This window comes from Ictalurus punctatus, chromosome 25 (genome assembly GCF_001660625.3).
Source record: "Ictalurus punctatus breed USDA103 chromosome 25, Coco_2.0, whole genome shotgun sequence".
NCBI lineage: Eukaryota > Metazoa > Chordata > Actinopteri > Siluriformes > Ictaluridae > Ictalurus > Ictalurus punctatus.
Window position 1 is genome coordinate 877,501 of NC_030440.2, and position 13,063 is coordinate 890,563.

Consider the following 13,063-nt stretch of genomic DNA (forward strand, 5'->3'; position numbering starts at 1 on the left):
TCGTCCCCCCTGAAATGATTTACAAGTGATGCAGAATGAAATCCAAGTCTCCAGCTGTGTACAGACACTGGAGTGATGCGAGTTCTGCAGAAGTGAGTGTAACCAGCGATGCAGAAGTTTGTAGGACAGAAACTAAACAGAACAGCTGGAGTAAATGCTAGTACTCCGTCACAGACGATATTGGTCATGACTCTCTGGCCATGCGTTTAAGACCATAACACCAGCTCAATTTACACCGAAGACCAGGAGTAAAACGTTCACTGAGCCAAGACTGTGAAAGGCAGAGAGTCGAATTTAAGACCATTTCTATGGCAACGACTTTAAATATTTAGCTACGTCACCGCACTGGATCCATAATGGTTTTCTAATTTCTGTTGTAGGAGAAAACGTATATTTTGTTGATTATGGGAATTTGTTTTAAAGCCTACAGGCCACTGTATCTGTCTAAAGCACCAAATTATGCTGACGGTGGGCATGGATGGCCTGTGCACATGCAGCAGGGACGAGCAGAAATCGCTACACTCTAAAATCTGACTGACAATAATAATAATATTAATAATAATAAATAGGAAATGGTTGAGTAACACACAGTCGTCCTGCGCAGATAATATTCAACAGTGAATAAAATACGGTAAATATTCCGCAGTGTTTGGGCCAGATGCCCATGCGTCCTAGATGTAACCTGATTTAGGTAAACATGATGAAGATATTTCCCACCGGTCGTTTATTTGCAGAGCCTTGCAGTCTTCTAATAGTTATCGAACCGTAATCAATCATTCTTTACATCGAGTTTGATAATGATGTGGTTCTGATGTTGAGTAAAGTCATCTGAATGAATTCAGAAGTTGTACCGAACGTGAGTGCGGATTGTTTGTACGAAACGTTTGATTGAATTTGCATACGACACGTTGGCGTGAGTCACGGATCAGTCCGTAATGCGGCCGTGAGAAGCAGTTAGGGTAATCTCCGCTTCTGTTGGCTTTATGCAAATTGGTCTGCAGGATCAAAATAAACCTTCTGTAGGTGTGTATGACCTCTTGACGTCTGAGAATACCTGCTCAGCATGTACAACAGGCACCGACTCAATGATGTGTAACTCTCTTTAAGCAAAAACAACACACGGTTAACCACAACACACTCGGATACTCTCGCTTACTTTCCTCATGCTTACTGTAGTAACTTTTATTTATCTCACATTTAACAGACAAAGGTTTTGTTTTTGTTTGTTTTGGGGTTGTTGTTTTTTTGAGTGTGTCTGTGTGCACATGTTAATTGAAGGACTGCTGAAGTTGTTCTTAATGAGAGATTATGTCGACGTATGGTCTGTAACAGGGGTGTCCAATCTTATCTGGAAAGGGTTTTCGTTCCGATCAAGCAGAAGCCACACCTGAGTCTGCTGAAAGCCAAGATCAACTGATTAAACAGGTGGAATCAGGTGTGGCTCCTGCTCGATCGGAATGAAAACCTGCTCCCACACCACACCGGGCCTTTCCAGATAAGACTGAACACCCCTGGTCTGTAAGGACACCTCAGTGAATTCACACCCAAATTCCTCTGAAAATATTTTATCCTCCCAGCAAGAGAAGCTGATCAGTCTCTTGGCCTAGTGTGCATGCTGCATAGTCAGTGTGTGTGTGACGGTCCCGACATGCCTACCTTCTCATGCATATTGGAATATTATCGATTGGACAACACTGCGTCGCAGCTACGAGCCGTGTGTCCTGGACAAACGAAACGAAAAACGCTTGCTGTGATGCGCAAAGCATTTTCGACTCGTGATCGATCTAATTATTCAATCGTTTGTGTAGTGCTGACCGTGTGGTGCTTTTTGTCGTTTCTGTGCACACCTGGCAACGTGCCTACGTATTTCTGAGCAGTGAATTAAAGTGATCTAAACGGGTAGAAACCCGACGCCTCCACTGCCATCAAGTCTAGTCCTATCGTTACTCGTTTGTGTGCCTGAAATACCCTTAAAATGTACTCAAACGTTTCAGTCATTTGACCTTACTGTGCCCTTGGCCCTGTTTGGATTCCAGTTCCAAAATCGAATCAGTTATTTTATCTCATCCGATAACTACGGTCATAATTCTATAGAAATCCTGCAAATATTCAACCACTCGTTCTTCTTCTACAAAGAGAATCTCGGACAGACAGATGGACGCACGCAAAATAGATGACCAAGTATAACGGGGGGGAAAAGCGTAATAGTATGATAAAATAGTACACCACCTAGCACTGATCAGTATCTGTAGCAGGGCGTCCTATTTATGAAGCCATTTAACAAGTCCGGCTGTGAATCCGATATTTAGCTGCAAACACACACCTAGCTGCAGCGATTAAGTGAATAATCAATAAATATCGAATAGCTAACTCTTTCACGCATCGATCTCTGGGATTTTGACGTGCTCACTTGGCACTGACGACCGCAGACACGTTCCGACTACAGAGCAGGACATACTGAAAAACCTACAGGAGATGGATGGCTCGGTGCGTCAGAGCCCTTAAACAAATGAACCTGGGCAGTGTTTCTAACCGTGGGGTTGGTGAGCGTCTCCTGTAACGGCTCCTTTAGGGTGGAGCTGAAAGCAGCTGAAGACCTTTCTGTGAACTGCACGGTGTGCGCTCGAGAACATTCAGCGGTTCCATTTAGCCGGTTTGGATTTATACTTCCATTTTATTCATTCAGACGCTGATTTAAAGCAGTTTTATGAGCACTTTGGTGAAGGTGGATTTCAGGCAGCCAAAGGGTTTTTTTTTTTTATTATTGTTCATTTTCCAGACAGTTTCGAGGAAGGCCTCATACGTTTCTTTCCATTTTCTTTTTCTTAGTGGGGTAAAGCTTATGCACATCTTAAGCTTTGACACAAATATCTTGAAATATTAGAGCAGTTTATTAACTGTTTACGGTATTGTTTCCCCCTAGTAAAAAAAAAAAAAGATAAACTTGTAAACATGTGGGTGCGTGTCTTCTCATGTCCACGTCTGTGTCTGTGCGCAAGTATTTATCACTGGGACTGGTCTGTACTGAGCTGCTGTTTCCCTTAAATTGTGGAATTACGTGGATTATTAGGGATTAAGGTTATAGCATGTTGGCATTAAAGAGGGATTATATCGGTGACTTTATTATAGTAGACATGTTTCCCGGCAGAGCCTCAGAGAGGCCCAGACGGACATGAGTTACTGCAGTTTCACAGAATTTCAGTCGAACTTCTTATTTAAAAATATGTTGTCACTAGGAATCTGGAGGAGGGAGAGAATGAGCGGTTGGGAGAGTTAAAGAATACGGAGCGCGGAGAATAATGGCCTCATTCAGAAATCAAGACTTTGAATAGTTCTTACCATTTTCATTCTACTAGCCTATAAAACACTCGATCCTGCACCTCATATTTTTAAACCTGCAGGATTTGATATAATACGAGGCATTGTTTTCGACATCCCTACTAATGATGATAGAAGCTCTGTGTTGGAGTGTAATGGACAACATTTTGAAAACTGTGGCGTAGCCTGATATTGTCTGGGTTTTTGGAGTTACTGTCGAGTGTATGGACGTTGATGTAGCTCCACTCTCAGACTTCATGGTTATTTATGCTCCTCATATCTGGCCGGCTGTGTGCGACTGCGTGGAAACTGAAGCCGAATGTCTGTAGACTACAGGTCTACGTGCAGTTTGTAGTTTGTGACTATGAGCGCATATACTATACGTGTGTATGGTTTCGTTACTCTGGGAGACGCTGGGACCGGCTGCGCATGACAGATTTATGATGATACGCGGTATAATAGGTCAGAGCCGTTAAATCCGAGTGCGAATGATGTCGTAAAGTGTTTGGCCGAGTGCCAGGCTGAGCTCAAATCTGTAGTAAAGTTGCTCTCCGATGCCCAGCCTTTCCTCTAGGTGACCGTATAGATCAACTTGACTTTTATTGAGCACGCTTCAGAGCCGTAAGTCTGCCGTTCACAGGCGGATCCCGTGTCCGTACGGTTGCTACCGTGTTTCCCGTCGCTTTAGGCCTTTCTTTTAAACGTCCGTGCGCGTCACTTTGGCTTAGAGACGAGGCTATTCGTACGGGACGTCCCCCGGCTTACGGCGCAGTCCTGAACCTGGAGGGATAGAGACGAGTCTGAGAGCAAGAGAGAGTAAGAGTGAGGGAGAGAAACGATGACAGATGAATAGTGAAGGGGACTAAGAGAGAGCTATGCAGCGAGGGAGGCTAAGGCAGGGAAATAAATGGAGAGAGGGAAAGAGGGTGTAAGTTCTCCCCTGGCCTTCTCTCTGGTATTTCCTGAAGGACTTTGACTGAGCGGAACCACCCTGGGCCCCACGGAGGGGAGAGAGGGAAAAGGAGAGAGTGTGTTTTGTGGAAGAATGAAAGAGTTCATAGGAACTATAACTAGAAGGAATGGAGCCATGGAAAATGTGGCCCAGAAACCAGGTGATTTTTTATTTTTTTTGCTTTTGTTTGGATGGGTTTTTTTTCTTCGAAGCGGTGCTGAAAAGACGGTGTTGAAAGTGTACAGGAAAGAACGATACGAGTGTAACGTGGTGGGCATGAACCTAGTGTCTTTTTCATGCTAGTACGGATACATTTGGAAAGTTTTCCGTCCACTCTGTGGCTTTCTACTTTTCCACAAGATTTTCCGTCCACACTGAAATGTAAGGATCGGAAAATGTCTGTACTATACTGAACATGCACGTGCTACCTGAGCCAGATGGTTTGTCATTTATCCCATGTGTTTTGATGTGCTTTATTTAACGGTAGCAACTGACTATACGGTAGCCAAAGCACTGGCAGTGATTCCACAGTATTTATTACGACGATCAGTTGTGAAACAGTGACCGAAATAGATGGCACCAGACAGCAACGTTCAAGTTAACGCGTCCTCTATTTTAGATGTGTCGGAGTCAGGATCACGTGACAAGCAGGGCCCTATCACCAGACATCAGCGTTTTCCAAAAATCTCCAGTTGCCTCTATCTACAGTTCCAGTTGGAGAATTTTTTTTTTTCTTTCCAAAAGAATCCCTTTCTATGTGAACAGAAACCACAAAAAAAAAAAAACCCACCCATAAAAGAATTTCTGCTTTTAAACTGTATCTGTATTAGCATAGACAAGTCCTGATTGGCTGTGTGGGAGAGAGCTATGAGAGTGGAGGTTAATTGCAGGCTGCCCTTTGTAAATGGCTTGTCTCTGGGCTTGTTATCTTGATTGAATAATTAACTCTGGCTCTCTCACTCGCACTCTGTCAGTCGCTGAACTCCTGACACCTCGCATTCCTCACTCTCTCGCTCTCCCTCTCTCCAGACTGGACCATTTTTCATCACAGCCACAAATGGTGGGTGAAAATATATGGGAATTTAATCGCACCAACATCCCCTTCTGACTGACTGCATCCTGTGCAGGCTCATATTAGTGTGTGTGTGTGTGAGTGTGAGTGAAAGAAACTTTCTTTCGCTATACTGGCTTTAGAAATGGAGAGCAGGCTTTATTTCAGATCTAGCCCAGGGTTCTTCTTCTAAATAGAACTCAGGAGGAGTAATGATAATTACTGTATGCTTGATTATCATGGTATTAGTCCAGTTCGTGTGCACTAGGGCTGTCAAATTCCTTTAATAGGCGCTGTGGAAGTTTCGTTATTTTAACGTTTGGTATTTGAGTGCTTTTATATTGTACGTAGCTTATAATGTTATCCAGATACAGAGAGAGTGCAACCATTAGCAGTAGCATGCTGTGTACTCACTACATAAAATAGAACATGATGCTACTGTATACTTTGTGTACTTTAAGTGTCTTCGATTGATTTTTGCGTGGATCGTCCTGAGATCTTGTCTTCCACGGATGCAAAAGTGACTTCGGATCCAGACAAACACGGCAGATGACGGTTCAGCTTGACTGTTGTCATTCATACGTGATGTCAGGACACTAAGGTTCCCCACACACTACAGGATATTTAGTAGTAAAAACTGAAGCTGTTTAATATTGATGATGTATTAAATTGGGGCAGCTACGACTGGGCTGTGAGCGGACTTGAGGGATTAAGATTGAATTTAACACACCCCACACCACAGGATATTTTGGGAACAAATTTTAAGACCAGTCTAAACTCAGGAAACCTCGTGCGATCATTCGGAGAGGCGAACCAGCCTCAAAATCAGCCTGATTATACTCTAGTTTGGACAGGAGGCTACATAAAGTACAGCGTAGTAAATTGGGAAGTTTTTCTTGCCTTTGAGTAAACTGGTCTAACATGAACAGGAAAAAAAATAATTTTAAATAAAAAATGACATCAGAGCGTTTCGGGTAAGGTTGTTGAGTCTTTCCCACACACCCACGTGGCAGGCCCTCTCCATGTGCCTGTATGTGTACAGGCTGAGGTCAAACCCACAAAACACTGGACTGCCTGATTTCCCAAGCCCTCGAGAGGTGGGCGGCAACTTCCTGGCCCTCACGCGCACACACACATACACACCCCGGACATTTGTGCATGTGTGTGCACGTTTTCAGTGTAAATGGTGAAGCACAGGGATTAAAAATTAGCATTTTAAACAGCCGAACTGTATTCATGACGTCCTGTCTTTGCTCTTGCATATAGAGACCTTATTCTTTATATCAAACTCCTCCCCCCTCCCCCTTTATAACCTACAGACCAATGTTTGTGTAGTGTAAAATATATATATATATATATATATATATATATATATATATATACACACACACACACACACACACACACACACACAGAGAGTGGTGCTTGAAAGTTTGTGAACCCATTTCTGCTTAAATATGACCTAAGGCATCAGGTTTTCACTCCTTAAAGTAGATAAAGAGAACCCAATAGAAACAAATGAGACACAAATATTATGCTTGGTCATTTATTTATGGAGGAAAATGATCTAATATGACTCATCTGTGAGTGAGTGTGTTTTCAGTATGTGGTGTGTCCCCCTTGTGCAGTAATAACTGAAGTGTTGATCAGTCCTGCACATCGGCTCGGAGGAGTTTTATCCCGTTCCTCAGAACAGAACAGCTTCAACTCTGTGATGTTGGTGTGTTTCCTCACATGAACTGCTCGCTTCAGGTTCTTCCACAACATTTCTACTGGATTAAGGTCAGGACTTTGACTTGGACGTTCCAAAACATTAACTTTATTCATTATTTAACCGTTCTTTGGTAGAACGACTCGTGTGTTTAGGGTCGTTGTCTTGCTGCATGACCCACTTTCTCTTCAGACTCAGTTCACAGACTCATGTTCTGATATTCTCCTTTAGAGTTCGCTGGTATAATTCAGAACTCATTGTTCCATCAATGATGGCGAGTCATCCTGGTCCAGACGCAGCAAAACGGATCCAAACCCTGACACTACCACCACCATGTTTCACAGATGGGAGAAGGTTCTTCTGCTGGAATGCAGTGTTTTCCCTTCTCCAAACATAACGCTTCTCATTTAAACCAAAACGTTCTATCTTGTTCTCATCCTTCCACAAAACATTTTCCATTAGACTTCTGGCTCGTCCATGTGATCTTTAACAAACTGCAGACTGCAGCAGTGTTCTTTTTGGAGAGCAGTGGCTTTCTCCTTGTAACCCTGCCATGCACACCACTGTTGTTCAGTGTTCTCCTGATGGTGGACTCATGAACATTAACATCAGCCGATGTGAGAGACACCTATAGTTGCTTAGAAGTTACCCTGCGTTCCTTTGTGACCTCACAGTATTTTGCGCATCTTGGAGTGATCTTTGATGGTTGATCACTGCTGGGGAGGGGAACAATGCTCTTGAATTTCCTCCATTTGTACGCAGTCTGTCTGCCTGAGGATTGGTGGAGTCCAAACGCTTTAGAGATGGTTTTGTAACCTTTTCCAGCTTAATGAGCTTCAACAGCTCTTTTTCTGAGGGCTTCAGAAATCTCCTTTGTTCGTACTATGATACACTTCCACAAATAAGATCAGACTCTGATAGATCCCTGTTCTTTAAAGGGAAAATGCGTTCACAAGCACCACTGTATGTATATGTGTATATATCTTTCCAAGTTTATGGACATCCAATGTGCCATCACCAAATATTTGACTTGAGACAGGGATATAAAAAATGGAACACTATGATTAGTTCACCTCAGGCTTTCTAGCAAATCAGTAGTAGCATGACCAAAAAGTTTGGTTTCATTTGACCCCAAAAAACATGAAGCCAGTTATAGTTCTTATGATGCTTGGTGAAGTTCAGGCGCTACATGTTGTGTTCTCAGTAAGAGCTTTTCTTGGAACTCTTCCTGCCAGCTGATTTTGAAACTTAACTACCACAAGAATCAACTAAAGTGTGCAATTTCCCCCGAACCACCCACCCCTTCACCATCCTTCTCACTGTGTAGGGAGATCAGTGTGCTTAAGTGTCTAATTCCTGTTTCCTGTTTCCAACAGTTTCAGACTTGTGGAACTTTCTGTTATGGCCCTAATTGTGCTTAATGGTGTTTTTAAGTTCTTATGTATTTATTGTATGCATTATCTGATTTGTGCAGGTCAGCAGCCATCTGTCGGTTTTGTATTGAAAGTTCTTTGGGTTTTCCCGTGCTAATGGATGATGACAATGGGATTTTACACGTGCACCCTCTTCCTCATTCTTAATGTTAAGACCGGTCGTTTGCATTTATTTCAAATATTCCTTAGTAGTACCAATTATGGCTGCAACAACTAATTGACAAAGCCGATCAGATTCAGCGATGATGAGATTCACTGCCGAATGTTTTTAGCAATTAGTCGGACTGTATTATGAAGCATGCTGTGGCATGCTAGGTCACTTCACACGCAAAACTACGACGTCTTCTAATGTAATAAACTCTGTCCATTACATTACTCTTGGCCTGGTGAGATGAGTAATATTTTGATCTGTAGTGATTCACGTGTGAGAATGTGCCTCGGTATATCCAGTTGTCCGAGCTTATCCGGTTTTCTGGCTGTATCGCATATTCATGGTCATATTTATCTATCTTTCCTGCTCCATCAAAAACATAATCTGGTGCTGCATAATCTTTGGCAAAAAGTCAGTAGTTTGCATGGAAACTCAAGATGCTGAAAATGACTGAACGTGGTCTTGAATGATAAGAGAGGCGATGAGACGAACGTTTTTTCACTTCAGAAATATTCACAACTCGTTGTTGTACGTTACGCATGCATTATACCGTGTCGGGCAGAAGCATAGCGCCTCTTAGCATACACAATGCATACGCATTTTTAATGAACTCTGTTTGTCAAAGTCATCAAGCCATCCTGCTTTCGGTTCCCAATGAAGAACCCCGAAAAGAGTTGATTCATTGAATCCAAGCTTTGAAAACTAAGAGTCGATTCCGAAGCTTTGGCATCCGCTCCACACACTGAAATTCACCTTTGTACAGTCAGTTTAGCCGCAAGGTTTTTCAGTTGGCAAGGGAGCCAGTACATATTTATTTTGCCTTTATTTTCAGTTTCTCTGCTAAGAATTGAATGCATTGTGATGTAACTGATGTATTCCATGAAGGTATGAATGCAAGAAGTGTGTGAAGTCAGTCACAAAGCAAAGGCAGCAGGATTTTAATTATTCATCTCTCTCACTGATTAAAGGGTGTTAATAATTGATCAGAACGCTTGTGTGGATGTTAAACCCGGGTTTCTTAACCGTCATGTCTCAGCTCTCATCACCTTTTCATATGAACACTCATAGTCATGGCAACACACATTTATTCTGTTTGCATGTTATTACCTCATTGGAAACAACAATATTTTCTCAAATCATTCCTGATCCTGATTGCAGGTTACAAACAGTACAGCTCTGGGTGTGTACGACTGTGAATTATGACCGGCACTGTTTTGTGTGCGTGCGCGCACACTCCTCAAACACCTTTCTGAATTCAAGTATGCTGACGCCCAATCTCTGTGATGAGTTGTTTGGCTTCATTCACTCTTTATGTCACAGGCACGTTGTATTTCATGTTGTTCAGTTAGTTAGTCATGGCCCAGTTACATGTCACGACATTGAGAGCTAAAGAGATCAATCTCCAGCTGTTACTCTAAACAATAATCATTTTTTATATATATATTTCTGTCTTACACACACACACACTCACTAATTGTTCAGTTTGATCAACTGACAACAACATGATTTAACACGAGTCTTTCTCACAGAATCTCCCTCTCTTGGGTTTTATGTGATATTTGCTGAACTGTGAGTGACCAAACCAGCTGAGATTCATTTAGCTGTCAGTAAATCCTAATTATGATGAATACACTTCTTTAATCCATGCCTTGGGTCTGATAGTTTCATGCCGTTTCAGGTACGTGATAAATGAACGCTGTTTTCGTCAAGGAGTTTCAAAGATTCATCTGTATGTCATTTAAATTTGGTTTACTTGTTAGATGCTAAAATGAATTTTAAGAAGCCGAGCTGCTGCTATGGTAAATGCTACAACTACAAGAAACATTTTTGTGCCTGAAATTAAAATGGAATACTAGAATTTTATACAAATAAACATTAGCTAATGGGAAACTCGAAATAATGTGTCCAAAACTAACTGAAAAAGGTTACACACACACACACACACACACACACACACACACACACACACACACACACACACATACATACATACATACATACATACACACATACATACATACATACACACACACACACACACACATACACACATACATACATACATACATACATACACACACATACATACACACACACACACACACACACATACATACACACACACACACACACACACACACACACACACACACACACACACACACACACACATACATACATATGTACATACATACATACATATGTACACACACACACACACATACATACATACATACATACATACACACACATACATACACACACACATACATACATACATACATACACACACACACACACAGACACATACATACATACATATGTACACACACATATATATGTATATGTATATATATATATATATATATATATATATATATAATTAATTAATTCCTAAAATATAATATTCTGCATAAGATTTGTGCAGCTAAAGTTTCATGTGTTAATTGTTGGGTGACGGGGAGAGGGAGAGCACAGTGTGCTAATATTTTAAAAATGTAATTTTCTTCCTACTTTCTTAATGTTTCATTTTCTTAATCTGTAAAAAGGTTTGAATCGTCTTATAAAGAAAAATACACTCCTGGAGCTGACACAAAAACTGCTCCTCAACGTTTAGACCATCCACAGCACTGAAATCAGAAAATAAACAAACAAGCAAAAAAAATGAAATTACACTATTCAAAAATGAAATAAACTTCTCTCTAAAACTGCGAAACCCAAATAGGAACGAACACAGCCAAACAAACAATTCACTAAATCGGGGGAAACGTTTATAATGTAAAAGTCCAGACATTAGCTTTATAATCACACTGATTGCGGTTCACAAATGAGGGTGTGTTAAACTGGACTTCACAAAAGTAGTATTAATGTGTGTGTGAGTGTGTTTGTGTTCCAGTTCCTTAGCGCTTCAGTGTAATCAGATCAGCCATGAAGGCTTCTCAAGCTCTTTAAGCTGGCACCCTGAGAATCTCCACTAAAAACCCATTTCTCACGCTGCCTCTGAAGGAGAAAGGGCTAAAAGGGAACAGTGAGTGTGAGGTCGGCCTCTCGAGTCCCACAATCCATCATGCTCAGTCACTGGGCAAGAGGTTAGGAGGTGCTGGGCTGGGGGATTATGTTGGATAGATGGTTTGCCTTTGCCCTCACCTGCCCCAAGAGATACCAAGCCTGACACCTCTCTGTGTGTGTGTGTGTGTGTGTGTGTGTGTGTGTGTGTGTGTGTGTGTGTGTGTGTGTGTGTGTGTGTGTGTGTGTGTGTGTAGAGGTGTGGGGATATAGAAAGAAGGAGAAAGTGTAGGGTTGTAAAGTAAGGGAGGTCCTGCTAATAAGGGAGAAGAAAAGTCTGACTCTTTCTCTCTGTCTTCAGGAATATCTGCAGGGAGACAGCACTAAAGCGCTGGAGAAACTTGGCTGGAAGCCGCAAGTGACCTTCGAGGTGAGAACTCGAACCGGTTCCGTTAGCTTTTCCATGTCTGAGAAAGCGAGCGTGATTCTGACGGTGTGCGCGTGTGTGATGTTGTTCAACAGGAGCTTGTTAAGGAGATGGTGGATGCAGATATTGAGCTCATGAGAAGCAACCCAAATGCATGAGCCCGCACGCTAGCAGCACATCTACATACCATGGACCTGTGTGCCCAAGAAGGAACATGCATTAGTCTCAAACCCCCTTCCCCCCCCCCCCAAACCCCCCCACCCCAAGCACTCCACCCTGCCTGCATTTCCTCTACATACAGGAAGACTGAATGCTGCTTTTGACATTCCACGTTCCTTTTATGCTGTTATTTCTAATCACAATCATGAGTGTGTGTGTGTGTGCGCGTGCGTGCGTGCGTGCGTGTGTGCGTGCGTGTGTGTGTGTGTGGGGGGGGACTTCTAGCAATTTTCTTTTTTCTGTGGCAGTTTTCTAAATCCAGTTTTATATGGTTTGTTTTTCATGTCATCATTGTGGTGAGGGTGAGAGCGTGTGATGAAATGATCGTTTTATAGCAGTTTACAGTGGGACGATTTTCTAGATGAACATTGGATTTCAGACAGATCTATGTAGATGCGTAATATATTCCGAATACCGTCTTTGAAAAATTAGTTTGAATGATTTTAAATATTTCTTTAACCATGCCATCTTCAATATTTAATATATTTAATGGGGGTTTTTTTTCTTCCAATTTGTATATTAATTATTTTATCTTGGCTTTGTTTATTAAAAGGGGTTTCAGATCATATCCTGAATTGTATCTCTTATTATTGTTGTTTTAACTGATCAGTCCTCTGTTTAGCTTTTTGTTCATGGTAAAAAAAAAAAAAAAAAAAACAATGAACAGCTTTGTAGTCACCAGCTGTAAAAATTCAGGCATTGTTGATTATATAATTAATTTCCAATTCTAATCTAAATATATTAAAAAATACACTATATGAACAAAAGTATGTTCACACCTGACCATCACACCCA

The 13,063-nt window shown here is 41.7% G+C and overlaps 1 protein-coding gene across 3 annotated transcripts in view; it reads left to right on the top strand.

Annotated features, from left to right (window-relative positions):
- Window positions 1-12,836, top strand: part of gmds (GDP-mannose 4,6-dehydratase) — an 84,934-nt gene extending 72,098 nt beyond the window's left edge. For all 3 annotated transcript variants that reach the window (XM_017456031.3, XM_017456032.3, XM_017456033.3), the window contains 2 exons: window positions 11,984-12,052; window positions 12,145-12,836. In XM_017456031.3, the coding sequence (XP_017311520.1) occupies window positions 11,984-12,052; window positions 12,145-12,207 (132 nt within the window). In that variant the 3' untranslated portion in view covers window positions 12,208-12,836. The remainder of the gene's footprint in view (window positions 1-11,983; window positions 12,053-12,144) is intronic.
- The last annotated feature ends 227 nt before the right edge of the window (window positions 12,837-13,063 follow it).